Source organism: Rhinatrema bivittatum, chromosome 1, assembly GCF_901001135.1.
Source record: "Rhinatrema bivittatum chromosome 1, aRhiBiv1.1, whole genome shotgun sequence".
Taxonomy (NCBI): Eukaryota; Metazoa; Chordata; class Amphibia; order Gymnophiona; family Rhinatrematidae; genus Rhinatrema; species Rhinatrema bivittatum.
The window spans coordinates 692596066-692619725 of NC_042615.1; the positions used below are offsets into that span (position 1 = coordinate 692596066).

General features: G+C 43.3%; 1 protein-coding gene across 2 annotated transcripts in view; it reads left to right on the forward strand.

Moving 5' to 3' along the window:
• The first annotated feature begins 22619 nt into the window (after positions 1–22619).
• The window catches only part of F2R (coagulation factor II thrombin receptor), a 35142-nt gene continuing 34101 nt past the window's right edge, over positions 22620–23660 (forward strand). For both annotated transcript variants that reach the window (XM_029575287.1, XM_029575280.1), the window contains exon 1: positions 22620–22881. Coding sequence is in view for 1 of the 2 variants with exons in the window: in XM_029575280.1 (XP_029431140.1) it covers positions 22815–22881 (67 nt within the window). In the remaining variant the exon portion in view is untranslated. The remainder of the gene's footprint in view (positions 22882–23660) is intronic.

Below are 23660 nucleotides of genomic sequence, written 5' to 3' on the forward strand. Positions count from 1 at the left end.
GAAGTGGCAAATACAATAAATTGCCAACAAAAGAAGATTACACCTACGGGTCTAACTAAATACTCAATTATACTCGCCATCCCAATTATCACTACAAGAACTATTCTTCCAGCCCAACCTCAGCATTCTTATTCATAATAAAAGTTTCAAGATGCAAAGGGTCAGTAAACACAAACTTATTGGATTGATATTATTATAAAACATCTATAGGGAAACTTTAAAAAAAAAAAGGATGCTCCAAGGGCAAGAACCTTACTTTTGAATAAAAGGAAATGTCTCCAACATACCTGAGTGGGACAGGAGATGTCAGGAAATACAAAAATCTTTTGCCCGCAAAAGGAGTTTTTCAAGTATTTATAAAAGACCAAATCTTTATCCTGTTCTGCACTGAAAGAGATGATTAAAGTAGCTCTCCTAGATATTGAATCTAACGAATCTTCCAAAAATGTTGAAATACCTGGACTTTCCAATGAAGGAGGCAGACTAACCTGATCAGATGTTTTTTGCCTAGGTAGATAAAATATATTTGAGATATTTGGTACATTTTCTTCTGTAAATGATAAAACTTTCTTCAGTTACTTTTTATAAGCATTTCAGTTGGAGACAGCAGCCTAGTATGTGGAAAGTTAACAAAGCACACATTTTTAACTCTAACAAGCTTCCCTAATGCCTCTATTTTATTATGCAATATTAGACTATCCTTAATGTGAGCTGATTCTGCATTTACTAATAAAGGAATTTGTAAATTCAAAGAAGAACTTGTCTTTTCCAGTTCTTGTAATCTCTTCTCCTGTGCCTGAATGGTGGATGACTTGGTCTCAATCATAAAGGAATTGAATTGTGAGATGGACTGGGTCACATTATTATTGAATTTAATAATCAGTTTCCACAAGTCAACAAGTGTGATTTTAGATGGGTCCTTACTCTTATCTAAGGAAAACACCTTTGATTTAGTCTTGACATCCTCAATTTCAGATAAGCACTAACGGGCCGATACAGTAAAATCACAGGAGAGCGGGCGAGCGCAGACACAGGCCACTCTCTTGTGCGCGCGATTCAGTATTTTAATTTATTAAAATTAGGGCCGGCGGTAAAAAGAGGCGCTAGGGACACTAGCGCGTCCCTAGTGCCTCTTTTTTGACAGGAGCGGCAGCTGTCAGCGGGTTTGACAGCCAACGCTCAATTTTGCCAGCATCGGTTCTCAAGCCCGCTGAGAGCCACGGGTTCGAAAACCGGGCGCTGGCAAAATTGAGCATACGGTTTTCGAGCCGCGGGCCTATTTCAAAATTTTTTTTTCTATTTTTTTTTTTTTTACTTTTTTTAACTTTCGGGACCTGCGACTTAATATCGCCTTGATATTAAGTCTGAGGGTGCACAGAAAAGCAGTTTTTACTGCTTTTCTTTGCACTTTCCAGGTGCCCAGAGAAATTAGCGCCTACCTTTGGGTAGGCGCTAATTTCTGAAAGTAAAATGTGCAGCTTGGCTGCACATTTTACTTTCTGTATCGCGCGGGAATACCTAATAGGGCCATCAACATGCATTTGCATGTTGCGGGCGCTATTAGGTTTGGGGGGTTGGACGCGCATTTTGGACGCGCTTTTACCCCTTACTAAATAAGGGGTAAAGCTAGCGCGTCCAAAATGCGCGTCCAATCGCGAGTTAACAGTGCGCTCTGCCGGTGCGCACTGTACTGTATCGGCCTGTAAATTAGATGTTTTTTGACCCTTGCTAGCACTTCCTGAGCCACAGCCCTAGTGGGCAGAGAGAACAAGAGCTCAAGCAGTGGCTGCCAGTTTGGAGCCGCAGGTAAAGAGCAGCAACCATGGGTGTCCCCCGTCCCCCGTCCCCAGCACCCTGGGCAGCTACCCAGCAGGCATCTCTCTTTATTGGGTCCTACTTACTGGTGATCAGTGGGGGGGGGGGGGGAGGGAAGGGAGAAGCAGGAGGGGATTATGAGGAGGGAGCTGGAATGTGCTGCCATGGGACAGCCGCCCTTCACCGACTTAGCTGGGTCCAGTTGGGTAGGGTTATCTAGTCTCCCATGATGATTCCGCAGGGACTAACAAATTCCATGGGAAGGGACAGATTTTGTGGCCCTTCCTGCGTCCGTGGAATCACGGGGTAGCAGGGGCCCTGACTGTTAGCTTTCCCGACTCTTCGTCATACTGACTGGTTACCTTGAGGTCACTGGTGATGAGGAACCACCAATCCCCCTCCCATTCCCACCTCCACACCACCAGGTTTCTTTCTTCTTTGATTACTTCTAGTTCTCCTCCTATACTGTGTTTAACGCTTGGATTTCTGCAATCCAAATGCTTGATTTTGCTTTTTTTTTAATTAAGGCACAGTTACCAAATCTTTGACCTTTTGTCCAAATTTTTAAGTTAGCGTTAATCTTATCTAATCCCCTGGTATATTTGCTTTATTGCAGATTTTCATATCATCCAAGGATGTGCATTCATTTTAAATGAATGGCACATTCAAACTGAAAGTGGCCTTGCTTGAAAATACCTGAAAATTTTCAAGATTTTTTTTTTTTCAATTTGTTTAAACAGAAAAAAAAAAAAAAAAGGTGCCTTGGGCTCCTGCCTCTGCTTCCTGGAGCTTTCCTGGGCTTCTTCCAATACACCAACGAAAGCTACAGGGCTCAGGCCTACCGGGCTGAAATGAGCCAAGCCCAGCTGGGGCCTTTCTGGGCCCCTCCAACTTCCACCACACAAGAAATGTACCACATGGCCATATACGAAAATGACACTCAGCTCTATTTCAGGAGCATACCGTGCCAGTCTGTGGGCTGGCTGGCTCCATTTTGACATCACACGGCACTGATTTAAGGGCCAGCTGGTGCCATTTTTTTTAACGGATTTGCACAGGAGCAGGAATTTGAGTGGGCATCGTTCCTGCCTCTTCAGCAAGGACCCCTACAGAAGGGATAAGTGAGAACAAAGTAGGTGCCCGTTCCTAGAACATATCTTGGGAATGGGAGGGGAGTCAGAGGGAGGCCCCAGCTCGGCTTGACTCAGCCCAATCGCCTGGGCCTCAGCATTGTGGGTTTCTTGTTGGGGGCAGGAGACGTTGGGGGCAGAGGACCTGAGGGAGCAGTGCGGGCTGCAGAAGTGGAAGCCATGGGTTAGTCTTGGTGACCACGGCAGCTGCTTGAGCTTATTTTGGCATGGACTTAAAACCTTAACAATCTCTTGATAGCTCCACCAATATAATCTGAACATCCTGCTACAGATGGTTAAAGTAACCTTTGGATGCTTTTTTTTCTTTTTGTAAACTTTATGCATTAATTCAAACATTGCAGTATACAGATTAGTTATTCTAGTACAGTATATCTGTTAAACACATGACAAATCAAGGAAGTAGCTAGAGGCAAAAAAAACAGGGAAACACAAGACACCTAATTGGTGACATTTAGGAAAAAGATTACTGTAGCATGCAAGGAGGCGACTTGACCTCTAGCTGCAAGAAAGGCTTTACAAACTGATTTACCACCAGATATTTTATGTAGCTTTTCTATTTTCTGGATATTAAATAAGAGCAGCTCTTGCTTAGTCAATTTTGATTTCTTAACTGGAATATGAAATTATTTTACCTCTTGGTTCTGCCTTCAGTGCGGGATGGATTTAGGATTTTACCGTCCCCCTAGGCTTTTTTGATGCTTTCACACACCCCGCCCCCACTCCTTTAAGGGCCTGTTGCAGGGTAGCAGAGAGAAAGCAGCAAATCTTAAGAATATAAGAAGTTGCCATACTGGGTCAGACCGAGGGTCTATCAAGCCCAGCATCCTAATTACAACAGTGGTCAATCCAGGTTACAAGTACCTGGTAAGTACCCAAACATTAAATAGATCCCATGCTACTGATGCCGGTAATAGCAATGGCTATTCCCTAAAACAATTTGATTAATAGCAGTTTATGGACTTCTCTTCCAGGAACTTATCCAAATCTTTTTTAAACCCAGCTACACTAACTGCACTAACCACATCCTCTGGCAATGAATTCCAGAGCTTAATTGTATATTGAGTGTTAGGAAATGTGGACCCTTGACCGGAGGTGAGGTAGACGCGCAGGTGCCCACCGCCGGGAGGTGAGGCTGGCCAGGAGCAGAAGCAAACAGGAACTTCGCCAGTATCAGCCCACATTCCCCACAGGTTGAGCCCTTAGGTGCCGGGGCCGGCTGGTCTTAGGTTGGCCTCTGTGTGCTGGTCCCAGAGGAGACAGATGGCAGACAGCAGGGAGAGTCAGAGAGGTCAGATTCAGTCTGAGGCTGAGGTGCCCTCGAGGAGGGGGAGAGAGAGAGCCCCGAGGAATGAGATGCTACAGTAGCTCCAGAGAGAGTAGAGCAGGACCACATGGGGTGAAGCCCATGGAGAGGAAGGGCAGAAGCCGGAGCCTGTAGAATAGTGTTGAAGCAGGAACCGTGTAGCGGGTCCGCTGTAACAGGCTCCAGTGAAGTAGAAACACTGAGGGATTCCCTGAGGAGCAGGGGCACAAAGACAAGAGACAGGCTCTGAGGCATGGGAGCGTAGAGACAAGGTCTCGCGATGTAGAAGTGCTGAGCCAGGCCCCGAGGAGCGGGAGCGCCGCGATAGAGACCAGTGAAGGAGAAGCACTGAGGCAGATCCCGAGGAGCAGGTGCGCAGTACTAGTATCCCAAAGAGCAGAGCAGGAACAACAGGTTCGAGGAACTGAAGCAAAGCACCAGAACAGGACCCAGGGAACTTGTTGCCAAGTCAGCTAGTGGTGGAGAGAGGCTGTCCTTAAATATCCCGGGAAACAGATGTCATCAGCCGGGGACGAACCCAAAGTTCCCGCCATTGGCCTTTTAAAGGGAGGACTGATGGCGCACGTGTGCGCACCTAAGGAGTGCCAGAGTCAGAACGCTGGTCGACAGCTGGCTGGCGACAGTGGCTGGCTGCGGCCGCGAGAACACCCGGAGCAAACAACTAAGCATGACATGAGGTGAGCTGAGCCGGCTGCGGGTGGCCAGTTTCATTGTCTGGTTTCATTCTCTGGTTTTTCATTCTCTGGTTTTTCCAGACAATGAAATCAGGCTCACTGATCTATAGTTTCCTGGATCACCTTTGGAGTCCTTTTTAAATATCGCGGTTACATTGGTCTCCCTCCACTCTTCAGGTACAATGGACAATTTTAATGGTTGGTTACAAATTTTTACTAATAGGTCTGAAATTTCATTTTATAGTTCTTTCAGAACCCTGGGGTGTACACCATCCAGTCTAGGTGATTTGCTACTCTTTAGTTTATCAATCTGACCTACTACATCTTCTAGGTTCCCAGTAATTTGGTTAAGTTCATCCAGATCATCACCCTTGAAAACTATCTCTGAAACCAGTATCTCCCCAACAGTCTCATTAGTAAACATGGAAACAAAGAATTAATTTAGTCTTTCCCCAATGGCAATTTCTTCCCTAAGAGCCCTCGATCATCTAACGATCTAACTGAATCCCTCACAGGCTTCCTACTTCATATATATTTTTTAAAGTTTTTATTATGAGTTTTTGCCTCTTCGGCCAATTTCATTTCAAATTCTCTCTTAGCCTGTCTTATCAATGTTTTACATTTATCTTGACAATGCTTATGCTTTTTCCTATTTTTCCTATTTTCTTCAGATGCAACTTTCTTCCAATTTTAGAAGAAAGTCTCTTTGGCTAAAATTGCCTTTTTCACCTCTAGTCCTTCTATTATCTGAAAGAGTAAATAACCGATTCACATTTACCTGTTATAGACCTCTCATGATTTTAAACACCTCTATCATATCCCTCTTAGCCATCTCTTTTCCAAGCTGAACAGCCCTAACCTCTTTAGCCTTTCCTCATAGGGGAGCTGTTCCATCCCTTTTATCATTTCGGTTGCCCTTCTCTGTACCTTCTCCATTGTAACTATATCTTTTTTAGATGCGGCGACCAGAATTGTACACAGTACTCGAGGTGCAGTCTCACCATGGAGCGATACAGAGGCATTATGAAATTTTCTATTTTATTCACCACTCCTTAATAATTCCTAACATTCTGTTTGCTTTTTTGACTGCCGCAGCACACTGAGCTGACGATTTCAATGGATTATTTACTATGATGCCTAGATCTTTTTCCTGGGTGGTAGCTCCTATATGGAACCTAACATCGTGTAACTACAGCATGGGTTATTTTTTCCCTATATGCATCACCTTGCACTTGTCCACATTAAACTTCATCTGCCATTTGGACACCTAATCTTCCAGTCTCACAAGGTCCTCCTGCAATTTATCACAATCCACTTGTGATTTAACTACTCTGAAAAATTTTGTATCATCTGCAAATTTGATTATGTCATGAGGCACCCCACTATTTACTCTTTTCCACTGAGAAAAGTAACCATTTAATCCTACTCTGTTTCCTGTCTTTTAACCACTTTGTAATCCACCAGGTCTCTGAGATGCCAGTTAAGTCTATCTGTTCATTCACTGCTATACACTCTAACTCTCCCATCTTAGACTTCTATCATTGGCATACAGACATTTCAAAGTGTGTTTTTCGTCTGCATTAACAATGTGCTTTTCAGTTGATAGGGATAATTTAGAATCCTTTAGCTCAGGTGATTCCTTATTTATAGGCACATGGACTATTTTTGCTTTTATTGAAACCTCTCTGTTGGGATACCTTAACTCTCCTGTTTCATTAGTATCCTTTGAAGATACCTCCCTCCGAACCATGCACTGCTGAGCGACTGTTGGCTTTCCCCTCTGTTCTAGTTTAAAAGCTGATTTATCTACTTTTTAAAAGTTAGTGCCAGCAGCCTGGTTCCACTCTGGTTAAGGTTGAGCCCGTCCTTTCGTAGAAGACTCCTCCTTCCACAAACGTTGCCCAATTCTTTACAAAAATGAATTCCTCTTCCCTGCACCATTGTCTCATCCACGCATTGAGATTTCAGAGATCTGCCTATCTCTGGGGACCTGCACATGGAACAGGGAGCATTTCTTAGCCAGCCTGCTTCCCCTAAATGTTTACCAACCTAGGCATAGGCCTAATGTGTGCCTATTGACAAATTCAGGGCTGCCATGGAGTAGCATCATGTTTATACAAGGGATTAAAGTCAGGTCATTAATAGTTTTTTTCAGCTCTTCAAGATGTTTATCTCCTAAGAGTATTTCCAAAGCAAATTCCTTCTAATACCATTAGTTACCATTTATTGTGGCCATCATAATGGGCACTCCTGGTATGAATGTAAATATCTTCAATTGCCTTTTACTTAATCATAGGCTATTACGGAAAATTTTCTAAATTTTTTTCTTTTTGCAAATAAAAAGGATTACTTATCTTTTTGTGCAGTCCAGTCACACACCCCAACATGGGACCATGTTCTGAACAACTGCACCAGGGAGGAACACTTCTTATAACTGCAATTTTGATGCCAATGGTATAAACCGGAAGTTCGGTAACTAATGGTATTAGAAGGAATTTGCTTTGGAAATATGATCTATATTTTCCTTCAGACGTCATGCTCCTGCCTCTCATATCTCCTAAGAGTGACAGATTACATTTTCAAGAACTCTGATGTGATAGTTTGTCAGTCAAGTTTAAAGTCACTGAAATAAGCAATGATCTAAAATAAAACTTAAATTGTACTGTCAGGTGATTATCACTTGTCACAGACTCTGCTATACTGCTGTAATTGTGTAAGAAATCATAGGCGAAATGCTTGCAACACTATTATAGTTTGACTTTACTACCAGTTGGCTTTTTTTAGAAACCAGAATGGGAAGTCTGTCTTTGCCTTCATACCTTGTGTCAAAGGATGTACTTAGATTGGTTTAAATATATAGAAGTGGCACAAGCATGTCTTACTTAGGGGGGAAACTGCATGTCAAAAATTAAATTTGACAACTTGATTGATTGAGTTATTTTGCCAGCATATGCATCACCCCTTAGCAAGAGCTTTGCCTCCAGCATTAAAAGTTAAGAGTTGCTTCATATAGAGGGTACTTTTTCAAAGCGCTGTGCGCACTAAAACCAGAAGTTACGCACATGGGTTGTGCGCACATCGAACGCATTTTTTAAATGGCCCAGCCACACGAGTATACCCTGGTACGTGCAGAAGTGCCAGCCTGTCTGAAGGGGTGATCCGGGGGCGTGGTCTGGGCAGGGAGGGGGCCGGCCCAGGGAAGTGCATGCCGGCCACTTACTTCTGCTCCAAAGGAGCAGGTAAGTTTAAAAACAAAAAAATAGCTAGGTAGGTAGAGGGTAGGGGTCGGGGAAGAGAGGGGAAAAGGTAGGAAGGTTATGTAGGGGTTTAGGGAAATTCCCTCCCAGTCTGCTCCTTACTTGGATACAAAATCGGGTGCACATGTGCATACGGGCATCATTTTTATAATATGCATGAGACGATACACGCATGTTATAAAATCCACGTGCACATGGACACCTGCGCAATTTTTTTTTAAACGAACCTTTTTAGGTGTACTGCAGAATAACAGCCCTATGATATAATGCCTTCAAGGTGTTTTTGATGACATCACAAGGCCATAGGTATGAATGTGGGGTCATCACAAGACCTATCCAGTTGTTATGCACAGTAGGAAATTGTGATTTACTTACATAGGTCTCTGCATTAGAGAGCCTAATTGGCAGATCTTTACCCATGACCTATGTTAGATGCCCTAATACTAAATATTTGTATTGAAAAAATGTTAAGAAAAAAAAAAAGAAAACAAATGGCAAAGAGAAACTGCTTCTTGATATAACCATCTAACAGGCCGATACAGTAAAGCACGGCTGTGGTTACCCTGTTTCTAACCCGCTTTGTACGCACAATTTGGACGCGTATGTCTAACCCGCAATTCAGTATCCAGTTTTACGCGTCCTTACCGCTTCTTGAAATTGACGCGAATCCCTTTCCGCCCGCGGCATGGTTATGATATGTTAATGATCAGATTAGCTATTCCCTCCGATACAGTAACGTGCACCCAGATTATCGCCTTTTTAACCAGCTATTTTGCCGTGTCTTTAACCTGCAAATTTACCGCCTACCCTGACCCTGGCATTAGTGTGGTGAACTTAGCTGCCCAGTCCCAAGCCAACCCAATCCACAGAAAAAAATGCTTCTTGCACAAGGGGGAAAAATTATTACAAAAAATAAAGCAAGGTGCAGGGTGAAAATCATTTCTGTATTACGCTCGGGCATCGGGGATTGCCAGCTTGACAAGTGTCAGGCAAGCCCCAGCAGCCGGCGATCAGCGGCAGGGAGCGCAACAAAGCACCTGTGCGCACAGCTCCGATTTTCTGCCTCCTTCGGACGGGCAAGAGAGAGATGAAATTTCACGGGCAAACTTTCCCCCAGCCCCTGCTCACCTGCCCTGGCCGCGGCCACGCAAGCCCCCAGCAGCAGAAGGGCGCCCATGGGTGCCAATCTCCTGTGCGGGCGCACTGACAGCTCCGGAGCAACCCCAGTCCTCTCTCCCTTCCTCCCAGGGGAAGCCGGCGGCGAGATCGGCTTCAGCAGCCCGGGGCAGATTGGGCGCTTCCCATGCGAGGTGGCTTCCAGCAGCCCCCACCGGTGAAGGTGCATGAACGCACGCCCGGCTGGACATCTGAGGTCATGGCGTGCGTTCATGCACCTTCGTTGCCTTGAGTGCCCAAATTGGACGTACAGGCGTGTGTTCATGCACCTTCGCCGGCGGGGGCTGCTGGAAGCCACCTCGCATGGGGAGCGCCCGATCCGCCCCGGGCTGCTGAAGCCGCTCTCACCGCCGGCTGCCCCCGGGAGGCAGGGGAGCCGCGGTGCACGCCTCGGGAGGAGGGGAGAGAGGACTGGGGCTGCTCCGGAGCTGTCAGCGTGCCCACGCGGGAGACCGGCACCCATGGATGCCCTTCTGCTGCTGCTGCTGGGGGCTTGCGTGGCCGCGGCCAGGGCAGGTGAGCGGGGGCTGGGGGAAAGATTGCCCTTGAAATTTCGTCTCTCTTGCCCGTCCGAAGGAGGCAGAAAATTGGAGCTGCGCGCACAGGTGCTTTGTTGCGCTCCCTGCCGCCGATCGCCGGCTGCTGGGGCTTCCCTGATGCTTGTCAAGCTGGCAATCCCTGATGCCCGAGCGTAATACAGAAATGATTTTCGCCCTGCGCCTTGCTTTACTTTTTGTAATAATTTTTCCCCCTTGTGCGAGAAGCATTTTTTCGCCAGTTGCTGGGGCTTGCTGGCGCCGGGCGCTCAAGGCAGCGGGGTCTGTAGGAGAACCATCCACTTTCCTGGTGGAATGACATTTGAAATGACAGGTACCAGCGCACCCAGGATACTGTATAGGCGCTGTATACCGCTCTATACAGTAAAATGGATTGCGCACGCCTACCGCTTCATGGATGCGCTTTGGACGCGGCTTGCATTTGCGTCTCATTTGAATACTGTATCGAGCGGTATGTGATCCAAACTGTGCGCGCAGCAAACGAGGGTGCGCCCGGCACTGCCGCACTCTTTCTTACGCGTCCTTACTGTATCGGCCTGTAAGTAAGAAGGCTATCACTTTTAGAGAATAGAATTTTAAATACAGAAAGGTCCATATTCAGCCACTCTCTGGCTAGGAAATTTACCACAGATTCATCAAAATGCTGTAATATTGGAGGTCTAATGACTGAGATAAGGAAAAAGGGTGTGTTTAGGGTAATTTTAGAGAACTCACATGTGTGATAAACTTTTCACACCCCGCAATACTATTTTGTACTGAGAGAGAGAACCTTTCTATAAGGCCTTCATAGTTGTCAAGTATTTATATCTCTATAGGAGGGGCAGCTAATAGCTCGAGGTGAGGTATTGGTGGTGGTTTAGGAGCCAGGTTTTCATGCATAGTGAGATGTCCGAACAGCACAGTACACCTCGGTGAAGATTTGACTTTCCTCACTCCAAATGACATCAAATCTTCACCGAGGTGTACTGTGCTGTTTGTACATCTCACTCTACATGCGAAACTGGCCCCTAAACCATCACCAACACCAACACCTCACCTTGAGATATTAGCTGCCCCTTCTACAGGCATATAAATAGGTGCATACTGTGAAGGCCTACCCAAAGTGTGTGTGTCTCTCTCTCTCTCTCCCCCTCCCCCTCCCAGCAATGGCCAAAATGCATAGTTAGTTATTTCCGGCATTAAAACCATGTGATAGTGCCCCTCGTTTTCCAAACTCCTCCCTAATCCCACCCCTTCCCAAAATTTGCATGTGCGCTACTGCTATTATAGCATGCATTAACGCTATAACACATTTTGATGATGACCCTATTAGTGCCATGGGTGTGCCACTGAACATACCTGGCTACCCTAATCTACCCTAAAGTTACCAGGTTATATTATCCTGATGATGCTGAAACTCACCATTTATCCAACTAATTTAGGGCCTGATTCATCAAGGTATATTCCCATAGACACAGAAAGGAAGAAAAGCCTTAAGGCATCAGGCAGCTAGCCAGACAATTGGCCCTGCCCTGCCCCAGACTTAGCTGACTAACAGAACGGTGCGCTCGTCCAAGCGGACCATTTAGCCCCTGTTGGCTGTGTGTTTTTTACACGCTATTGTTACCCTTTATACTGTAAGGGGTAATAGCATGTTGAAAACGCGCGGCCAACCCCCCCAAAACTAATAGCGCTCATCACATGCAAATGCATGTTGATTAGCCTATTAGTTAGTCACCCAAAATACAGAAAGTAAAATATGCGGCCAAGCTGCACATTTTATTCTCAGAAATTAACGCCTGCCAAAGGCAGGCGTTAATTTCAGAAAGCACCGGGCAAATGTACAGAAAAGCAGAAAAAAATGCTTTTCTGTACACCGACCGACTTAATATCATAGTGATATTAAGTCGGAGGCCCCAAAAATTTAAAAAATAAAAAAAAAATCTGCCCGCACGTTGGAAAATGGATGCTCAATTTTTCCGGCATCCGTTTTCCGAACCTGTGACTGTCAGTGGGTTCGACAACTGACGCCGGTAAAATTAAGCGTCGGTTGTCAGACCCGCTGACAGCCACCGCTTCCGCTAATAAGGAAGTGCTAGGGACGCGCTAGTGTCCTTAGCGCCTCCTTATTAGCACGGGCCCTAATCTAAATAAAGAATCGTGCTCCCAGGAGAGGTGCCTGGGCGCGCGTCAGGAGAGCGGGCGCTCGCCTCGGAGCGCCAGCTGTTCCGCAGAGTTTACTGATTCAGCCTGTAAACGTTTTAGCTGGATAAAAAGTAACTGGCTAAGTCCAGGGCAGTCAGAGCAGCCTGATGTTTGTTGGCGAAGAGCCAAACTTAGTGGGACAAACGCACTAATCGGGTTTTTAAAAATCATTTTTATTATCTTTCTTTCACCTGCCACTTTTATTATCAGAGCTCTCTAGAACTTGTAGCTGATTGGCTGACATAAATGGGATGGTTCATTAAACATATTAAACCATAAGAGCAATTTTTGCCTGGTTTACTGTATGTATCTTTAAACATAGATGCAATTGTATGCAATGTCTGACTCTAACCTTCTAATTGGGGGATGGTGATAGACCTATGATTGCTATGAAACAATTTCACCTTACAGCTGTTATAAATGTGGCTTAGAAATCATCATCCATCACTTCTCTAAGTTATGGAGAATTGCTCTTGCTGGGCAGGAACTTGAATACAGAGCAACTTCAAGATACAGGTATTACCAAATAAAATCTTACAAAATGAAGTCATTCTAAAAGAGTGGAATAAATTATGATGATCCTTCTGTAGTGAATGCATCTATATAAACAGTTACCTAAACCCTAAGCAACTTCTCAAGGCAAACACATTAGGCAAAGTTGCTAAGTATTCCCTTCATGGACTATATTACCAGTTAAGCAAGAACAAAATACGAGGAAATATTTTTATGATGCTAAAAACATTAATTCAGTTTTGTATGATCCACATTAAGCTAAAACATCCCTTCTAATTCAGCATTAAAAAAGTTACATGAGTAAATACATTTTTTCATCAGTATATCTTTGCGCCAGTAATGGTGTTTCTATGTCCCTTGATTAAGAGGACGTGGTCATATCTGGTGAAAGATGATCTCTCTCTAAGATGATTGTCTCAGAAGCTAATGTCTGAGCTCTTCTACTATAGAATTACATGCAGTTATTAAATTAGTTTATTAGAAATTAAGAATTGCCATACCAAGGGTCCACCAAGCCCCAGTATCCAAGTCACAAACAGTAAATAGATCCCTTGTTATTATTGTGCAGTGATAATAGCAAGGGATGATAAGTAGTGGCTATTTCTTAATAATAGTTTATGGATTTCTCCTCCAGGAACTTGCCCAAACCTTTTTCATATAGATCCATTTTCAAATTTACTTTGAATCTTTAACACATCAAATACCAAAAATTGAAAATGAACAGAATTGTAAAGGCATCTGATAAACACTAGTGAAAATGAGGGATTATTTTGACCTTATGCTTTGTATGTTTATGTATTAGAATTTTATACGCTGCTTTTTTTGATTATTCAAAGCAGATTATATTCAGGTACTGTAGTTATTTCTCTGTCCCCAGAGGGATCACAATCTGTTTCTATCTGAAGCAATGACTTGCCCAAGGTTACATGGAGCAGCCTGAGATTTGAGCCCTGATCTCCCTGGGTCAAAGCCCACTGCTCTAACCACTAGGCTCCTCCTCCACTCTGTCTTGAATAGATTGTTCAGTGGGGAAGTAAAGCACTATTATGTATGCCTGGTAGCACTAAACAAATAATAAAAGTGGAAGAATGAGTAATGAAACCCCTTACAGCCATAATCAAGATTCCAATGAATGCATTCAGTCAGCAGCTTGCAGTGCATCATTACTGAAAATACTGTCTTAGTCTATGTGTGTAGGGTTAATCTGTGCTCATTCATCAATATTGTTTTCAGTGTCACTAACAGTCCCTTAAAGCAGTTATTTTAATGAAATCATATGTTAACATTTTAAGGTTCCTGTTTCTAAAGTAGACGATCAGTTTTAAGAAATTTAAAACTTAGTAATGGAGACTGAAGGAAGTGTGCTGAAAATGATGGCTCAGATGAAAAGATTAGGAAAAAAATATAAAGGGATTCAAAGGATGGGCAGGGGTTTACATTTATTACTTCAGCTCTTTGCTTCAAATCCATCTTAGGTTGGTTCTGTCATTATGTGAAATGAGTTGAGCTCAGTCCAGTGCCCATATAACAAAACCACCAGCCTGATGTAAGCAGGAGTATGGTAAAACTGTGCACTGAAATTCAGCAGAGATTTTTTTTAACCCTTGCACTAAAAAAATGATTAACTTCCAATACAGTAAGCAAATTGTATGCTAATACATCAGGAGTTAAAAAGTGCTTAGTAATTATTTTTTAATCTGTTTTATTTGAGCCAACAGACAACCAAAACATCAGTTAAATACATTAATCAACAACAGTCAATAGTGCTGAACAGAAAGAAAACACTATCCTTTGAGTGTACAAAATTAGGCTCAAATATCAGTTTACAGCAATTTCAGTCCCCCCAGACACTCACAGCACTACCATAGCTCAGTCACTCACCCACACAACCATTCATGTAAAGGATGAATCTGGCATGAAGCCCATGCTACATGAGAGCCAACAACAGACCACCCTTTATACTTTCCTTAAAACTTTGTCCCATAACAGAAAGTAGCCCCTGAGAGCTTTAAACACCTTTGTAGGGTGCAGGTCTTTCTGACGCAAGCTCTCAACTTGCGTGCAGTGCTCTGCATTAATTCTTTCCAACGCATAAATGTAGGAGCAGCACTGGTTTTCCAGCATAGCAACAATGCCGAGGCTAAAAATCGCACTCTCCCTTGCGGTAGCTGAGCACTCCTATCCACGATATGCAAATAGATAATCCTCCCAGAGCAGGGAATCCCTCCCCCCAGGATATCATCTAAAACATTTGTGACTTAACCCAGAACCTTTGCCATTTACAACAGCCAGTGAACATGTGATATAAATTCCCAGGGGGAGTATTACATTTAATACAAGATTCGGAGTCCCAGAGACGCATTTTGACCCCTAAAACCCTTGTAATATATACTCTATGCAGTAACTTAAACTGAATTACTCTCCTATCAGCGGCCAGGAGATACTTATACCAAAGCAAAAGCCAGGCTCATAGAATCAGCCTCAATCTGTTCCCCCAAGTCCGTGCTCCATTGCGCTGCCAAGCCCGCCATGTGGTGGGAAGGCAACACAGTTTGCAAGTGAGAGGCCCAAATCAAAATTCTGTTGAATTTAGGAGTGGTGTCCAGAAAACTGTCTTCCTCATCGGTAAGAACAACCTGGGACAACTGTCCTACTTAGTACATATTCTAATTCTGGCGGGAAAAAGGAGTCTCACGACCTCATGATTTATGCTCACAAAAATCATGAACGTTTGTGGGCTTAAAAGTCTTACATGCAGAAAACATGCTTGGTGCACACAAAGCAAGTTTTCTGAGCATGAAATAAAATTTATGGGCACAAAAATGCTTTCAGCGCAGAAATCATTTTAGTGTGCACAAATCAAGTTTTCGGTGTATCAGATCCTGACTACAGGGCTTGCCCTGGAAATGTTTGTTCCTCTGACTAGCCATAAAGTTTCCAGGGCCATGAGAACACAAGATAAGCCAGCACATTGGGGAGATAATAGCTGATGCCATCATTAGCATGGGATCTGCAACAGAGGGCGCTAACCTGTGTACACTCATTGTGTGCATACTTTTTGTGTATAAAACTCTTTCGATCGGCAGTAAAGTTTGCAATCAAAAATACATGCAGAACTGTGGGTTAAATTGCCGAGCTCACCTTATTACATTGGCCTATTAATTTGGCTCCCTTCTTGGCAATCTCAGCAGAGAAGTCAAACATTACCTTCTCAGTCTGACAGCTTTCTTAAGCAGAGCACAAACAATGCACTTGAAATCTATAAAAAAAAAAGTACATATATAAAACTGGGCTCAACCCTCTTAAACAAAAATGATTTGTTCCAGTAATTTTTCATCGCACCAGATCTAAAGCTCGTAGAAAATCATTTCCCCGAATTACCCAGAAATTTGCCACACAAATATTTTTCTAAACAAATCACGAGATTTCAGGGTATATAGGTTTTGCATGCATGTTAGATTTATGTAAATATTTAACGGCTTTTATGCAGGGATTTGGAAATACTTATCCTACTTAAAATGTTCTTGTATGCATTAGGCCTTGTGTCAGAAGCTAGCATGTTATGTGTAAATTTGGTATTTCTATTTTTTATTTTATTTATTTAAAATGTTCTATATATTCACCAGTGGTATTGGGGAACAAAACTCAGACCCTAATGTTCTGTATATTCAGAGTTGTTAGTAATTACCAGTTTAAGAATCTACACCTACAGAGTTAATCTCACCAATTGAAAGGAAGTGAAATATGGGTAGCTTTTGGGTTGTTTGGTTTTTAATGCTTGCCTCTGTCATCTTGAAGATAAACTCAACCACAAAAATAGAGAGACAACACATTTAACCTGTGTAATATTTATTGAAAACATTCACATATACACCTACCTAGACATTTAAAACTAAGCTAGCACATTCATACATTCACACAACCCAATTAAAACAACAAATGTTCATTCGAGATGTTAAATTTAAATAACATATATCATCCTTTCCAATAAAGATGCTTATTTAGCTAGGAATGAATATTTAGCAATGCAAATTTAAACACACAACTGTTTCAAATATCAGTTATAGTCGTTGTATCTTCTTCTTTGATCTCATATCTAATCCGCATTCAATATATCCTTGCTTGTTATCACTAAGACATGTTCATTAATCATCACGATGTATCCAATGTGTCTGACAAAAGATATCTTCGTTTCACCCCTACTGTCAGGGGCTTCCTCAGGGACTCATATTTGTCAAATCTATATTCACATTCCTTCACTACAAAAGGGGGGGACATATGAGCAAATATCAATAATTCACAAACCCATAAGATAAACAAGCTATTTCCAGCTATCAAACTTAATCTGAGTACAAGGTGACCAAACCATCACCTCTCTAGATTTAATCCATTACTATGGTGAATGAACTGAAATTGGATACTGACCGCATTGATCACAATGATATCAAATTCTCATCAAGACTTCTAAAAATAAGAAATAAAACAAAAACGAAATCACCACCTCAATCCTTAAACCAAACCTGTATAAGCCACCACCAAGGTGAAAAACTCCCATTCAAATGCCCAAAAATAAAGAAATGGGAAACTTACTGAAATAAAGGTCCAAAATCCAAATTATACGGCATTCCGCTGAATGTTATGGGTTTATCTTGAAGATAACCCCATAACATGTGACAAATTAATTGTTTTGCTCGCGGAGCTGTCACATCACATCATCTTTTCAAGGGTGCAAAAAAGGATGACAAAATTCCCAAGGCTTAAATCTCATAGAAATTGTTGTGTGCTTTGTTTTTTTTCCTTGTTAGCAAATGAAAAAGAAATGTGAAAACGAGATGTTTGCTGGTGCGATTCTTTTGGAACAGTGCCCCCGTTACTGTAACATAGATTAGTCTTCAAATGACTGTGCATTGGAAAATTGCAGAAGCAACTGCAACCACCAGGCAGTTTCAAAACAGTATAAATCTGCCAAACAGGGAAAAATGTAAGCAACATAACTATGCCAGCTAAATGTGGTTACAGCAGTTAATGTAACTGGTTTACAAAAGGTTTGGGTAAGTTCCTAGAGGAAAAGTCCATAAAGTGCTATTAATTAATAAGCAATAGTAGCTTGAGATCTATTTAATGTTTGGGTACTTGCCGGGTACTTGTGACTTGGATTGGCCACTGTTGGAAACAGGATGCTGGGCTTGATGGATCCTTTATCTGACCCAGTATGGCAATTTCTTATGTTCTAAATAAGCGGAGAAGCTCTGCAGTCATGACATCTCTGGCCCAAGGAATCTGTTTTCCACCACTGCCAGCTCTTCACTCCCTCTCTCTCTCTCTGTGCGCCTCCCCTCATGCCTCTCCTCTCTTGTCAAAACAGCAAGGTTGACCCTAGGTCTCACTACTCCCAGCACTTGGTGCCGCTGGCGGCGTTCACTCCCTGAGCATGAGGACTCTGAGTCAGTATGGGCTAGTTAGCTTTCCTGGCCTAATGCTGGCTCACAGTGCCTATGTCCAGGAAAGAAGAGCTGCCACTGGCGGTCTGTACCGATTGTAGCAGGATCCAGGGCCACCCCACTGCTTTGGAAGAGAGGAGTGGTGCGAGAGGGCCCAGGTACGTGGGAGAGTGGGAGCAGGAGCAGTGAAGATTTGTGAGGCTGTTTCTTGTCTATATCTGCAGCTTGCCATCCTATACAGTCACTTACGTGGCTATTAAATTGCAGAAGTCCTCCTGAAACTTACCCCATCACAGTTGATACACTAAGGTCCATTCTTTGGTCAATAAAACTGACATTCAGTTCCAAACCTAGTACCCACGGATTATCATTAGATGACATGACATAACCAAAAAAAAAAAGTCCAAAGCAAAATCTGAAATCCTCCTCACCCACTCAGAGAGAAGCAAGAGCAGAACTCTTCCTGGGGCTCTGTCTCCTCTGGACATCTGGCAAGCTGTTTTCAATTTCAATTGATTCAAATTTTTAAGTAAGATTTTTTTTTTTCAAATCTCCCTTGTGGGTGATGGGTGCATCTGTTTTCTTATGTTATAGTTTTTGTAAGTTGTGATAACTGTTAAGAGACGAACAAGAGGCATTATGCTACTGTCAGACCCCACAGGTCATCTCCTAAACTTTTCTTGCCCTGGACATTGAATTAGGTGACCTGAAATCACCAGACTGATCCCAGGAGGCTTCCTACAACTGCTGGACTTGGAAAGGTGACCCCATGAATTTGCAGTAAATTAGCAACTTACATTTCATTTTTTTCTGATATTATCTTACCGTAAACTCCTAGTAGGTGTTACATTTTAAGCTTTGAAAGTGACCACAGTCAAAAGTTGCCTCATGATTTTGTAGGTTAAATTATCATCCCAAGAAAAAATTATTTTGGAAGAAAGCTCTGTGTATATTCTTGGAGTTTTAAAACTTCTTTAAATTAATCTACAATAATTATATGAGACCCAGCTTGAAGAAAAAAAAAATGCAAAGCTGGCTCAATGCCAAGGGTTGTGGACTGCCATATGGAAGGTCTCCGGTTTCAGCCTCAAGTGAGGCCTTCCATGCCTTGGGGAGGAGGGAGTCATTGGTTAAGGGTGACAACTAGTGGTATTCAGGAACCCTGGTGCATGGACCCTGGCTCAGGACTGTACTGCAATGACCAGACTAGGTACAGTGGGTAGATATACAATAGGGGGGAAATCCCCAGGTAATTGTGAAGGAAGGCTCACAGAGCCAGATATTTATCTTTCCAGCTGCATTACTTTTTATCTGTTTTTCTCATTTTCTCAGTTTCCCTTTTGAAAATTAAATGTTAGAGCAGTAGATTTGCTTAATGTCCTCCCACTCTTTAACTCAAATTTGATTGCATTATGATCACTGTTGCTGAGTGTCCCCACTAGCATTACCTCTCACACCAAATCCTGCATTCCATTAAGAATTAGGTCTAAAATGGCTCCCCCTCTCGTCTGATCCCAGACCAGCTGCTCCATGAAGCTGTAATTTATTTCATCTAGAAACCTTACCTTCTTAGCATGTCCTGATATGACATTTGCCCAGTCAATGTTAGGGTAACAGAAATCTCCCAATTTTTACTGTGCTGCCAGATTTGTTAGCTTCCCTAATCTGTTAGCATTTCATCATTTGTCTGTTCATTTTGTCCAGATGGACGGTAGTATACTCCCACTGCTATACTGCTATACTCTTCCCCATCATACATGGAATTTCCACCCATAAAGATTCCGCAATGCATTTAGTCTCCTGCAGGACCTTTATCCTGTTGGACTCTATGCAATCTCTCACATAACGCGCCACCCCCCTACCAAGTTGCGATATAATTCGTACCCCAGTATAGCACTGTGAAATTACTTATTCTCCTTCCACCAGATCTCCTCCTCTATTTGAGTTAATTGTAAACCGGCGTGATGTGCCAAACGAACGTCGGTATATTAAAAGTTGTTAAATAAATAAATAAATCTCTGAGAAGCCAATTAAGTCTACCTCTTTGTTCACTGCTATATATTCTAATTCTCCCATCTTACGTTTTAGATTTATGGTGTTAACATACAGATATGTCAAAGTACATTTTTTATTTGTATATGCAATTTTCTTAGCAATTGAGCCAATAAGATATTTTACTTCCTTGAAATTATTTTTTGTTCTTGTGAATAAGGCTGAAGCAATGAGATAAGCAAAGAGACCAATTTATTTAATTAATTTATTTTTTAACCAATTTCTCCTACAGTTTTTATCAGCACAACTGGAACCTGCCCTCACTTAGGGTTAGATCACATCATCAAATAATGTGCAACCATTTATTGAAATTCACAACACACTCACCTGTGTAAACATATTAAAAACTAAACTAGCACATTCATTCCACAATCACACTCATTTCATCTTTTAAAAACATATTTATGCACAAAAAGCACTATCTGTATAAATATTCAATTAATACATCAATGTGTGTACAACAATGTCAATACAATATCTGGGTGTATTAACTTCTGATCTTCTGAAATCTATAGCTAAAAGAAGTTTAGTGAGCTGTAGTTAATACACCCATTGTATTGACATTGTTGTACACACATTGATGTATTAATTGAATATTTATACAGATAGTGCTTTTGTGCATAAATATGTTTTTAAAAGATGAAATGAGTGTGATTGTGGAATGAATGTGCTAGTTTAGTTTTTAATGTTTACACAGGTGAGTGTGTTGTGAATTTCAATAAATGGTTACACATTATTTGATGATGTGATCTCTCTGTTGTGTGATATGTTTACAGACTAATCAGAGTTTTCGTAAATAAATTACCCTCTGTATTAAATTACCTCACTTAGGGTTAGGGCATGATGGGCTTTTACTCACAGCTACCCAGCATTTTACCCCCATTTTTTATTCCCTCCACCTGCCCCTAAGAGCCCAGTCATTACAGTGACGGTTCTTTGGAGGAGTCTACAAACCAACTCCTTTCAGCATACCTTGAATCTGGGTCATAGGTGGTGCTGTTGTGCAATGTCCTCTCGTTTGTTATTGTGAAGGCTGACTGGCCTAGGAAGTGAACAAGCAACCCAATTTTATGTATCAAGAACAAGATGTGAATCGGTTATTTATTCTTTCGGATAGTAGAAAGACTAGGGGGCACGCCATGAAGGTAGCATGGGGCACATTTAAAACTAATCGGAGAAAGTTCTTTTTTACTCAACGCACAATTAAACTCTGGAATTTGTTGCCAGAGAATGTGGTTAGTGCAGTTAGTATAGCTGTGTTTAAAAAAGGATTGGATAAGTTCTTGGAGGAGAAGTCCATTACCTGCTATTAAGTTCACTTAGAGAATAGCCACTGCCATTAGCAATGGTTACATGGAATAGACTTAGTTTTTGGGTACTTGCCAGGTTCTTATGGCCTGGATTGGCCACTGTTGGAAACAGGATGCTGGGCTTGATGGACCCTTGGTCTGACCCAGTATGGCATTTTCTTATGTTCTTAAGACTGTTTATGGGCTAGGGAAACCCAACTAGGTGCTCCCCCCCCCCCCTTGTTAAATAATTTTATTTAAACAAAGTGTCCCTCACCTAGTGCTGCAGGGCTGGTGAGAGACCATTGTTAAGAAATTGGCAGGACCTCTGTAATTAATTTATTCTCCTACAAATAAATATATTTGGTACTGCAGATGCTCCTCCTTTCCTGTAAAGCAATCACTCGCTGACCCCAGGAAGCCTAACCCTAGTGTTGCCATCTAGGCTGTGATTTTAAGTATGGGCAATGTAGACAGCTGCCTCCGGTGCCAAATTCTTATAGGTGCTAGAGCGTTGCCACTGCTACCATGCCCAACTGTGAGCCTGCTGCTTGTGCTGTCACTTCTGTCATCAACACCCTAATCCTTGAATGATTTTCCATGGTAATAGAAAGCCCCTGAGGGAAAAAGGGGCAGGGTCACTCACCAGGCGAGTGTGGTTGAAGGCCTTGTGCTGAATTTTCTTAATCTTCAGTTGCAGCTGGGACCTGGAACCAGTGCCTTGGGAGGAGGGGAGGGGGTGCCACGACTTGGAGGAGGGGGCATGTGGATGCCCAAACAGGAAGATTGGTGGTAGGATGGGCCCTAGGGATAACAACCTCTTCTCTATGGGTGTATACACCTTACTCCTGTCCCTGCTTATTTATCTTCATGCTGTCAAGGTGTTCCAGTTCTAGGTTTGCCCCATTCCATCTATCCAGCTGTTCTAACTTCTGTAGGAAAGGCAGGAGTAGATGCAGTAGGACCGTTCACCCTGTCAGGGTTGACGTTGGGTCAGATGACAATGCCGCACTGCCCTAAGCAAAATCTTCTTAAACTACCCTGTTCACTTTCTGCTCTTAGTGCCTCAGTCCCTTCAGCCACAAGCAAAACCGCCAGATCAGCAGGACAAACTCCAGCGCAATAACTACAAGCGGTGAAAAGGGAGAAGACTACAGCTCCAGCAGTTTCGAAACACTGTGCCCCCTTCAAGAAACCCTTCCCCCCCCCCCCCCGTTTTGAATAAGAGCGGGAGTGTGGGGCGTATCTGGGAGGGGGGCGTTGTAGAGGAGGCGGCGGCGGCAGTCACTCTTCCTTCACCCAGGCGGTGGCACCCGGAGGCGCAGCTCCCTCCGGGCCGGGCTTCGGCGCTCTCCCATCTGCTAGCTCCGGACTCGCGGCCATGTGGTCTCGGCTGCTGCTCGCCCTCCTGCTCAGCCCTGGGCCGGGCTCCACGCTGCCCGAGAACGGTAAGAGTGCGGGGCGAGGACCGAGACTCGTGCTCGGCACTTTTCTCTCTGGGAGCGGGGTTAATAATAAAGTGGGGTGGCGGTGGCTTCTCCCCTTGGCTGAGCTGTAGCGGTTTTGTATCAGCCCCTATTGCATTTGGATCGCATGATCACCCGCTTTTTTTTTTTTTAATAGCTATCTTTTATTATTACTTCTGCAAACTGAATCAGGTATTGTAAAATGCCCTACTCTGCATACGCAGGCGCCTCTGCTGCGTTCATCGTTCATAAAGCGCCCTATTTAATGGACATAAAACGGCGCAGTAATCCCCCTCCTCGCCGCCCCGCGGGGTCGACCGGGAGCTACATTCGGGGTATTTGCTGCCGGTCCCCCCTTAGGGAGCAGAGAAGTTCAGCAGGTTTCTCCTCCCTCGGATAGAGGTTCCTGGAGCCCTGCTCCTATTCCAGGGAGTCCCACAAACTCGGGGCTCGGGGGGGAGGTGACACCCGCGGATCAGCAGCACTAAGTTAGCCCCCTACTTTTTTTTCTTTTTGCTCGGTATTAGCTCGGAGCTTTGCTAGTATTGTACAAGGAAATATGCGCGCATGTGCTGGACCCAAGAAAGGGCTTGAAACGGCTCGGTCCTCGGATTGTATCGGAAGGATGCCCGAATAGACGGGGCTGCTGCTCACAAGTGTCAAAAACTGTGCTAATTCAGCCTCTTTTTTTTTTTTTTGTATCTGACTTTAATTTTTGCAAATCAACCAAAAGCCATGGTCCGAAGTTGCCTCAAGTTTTC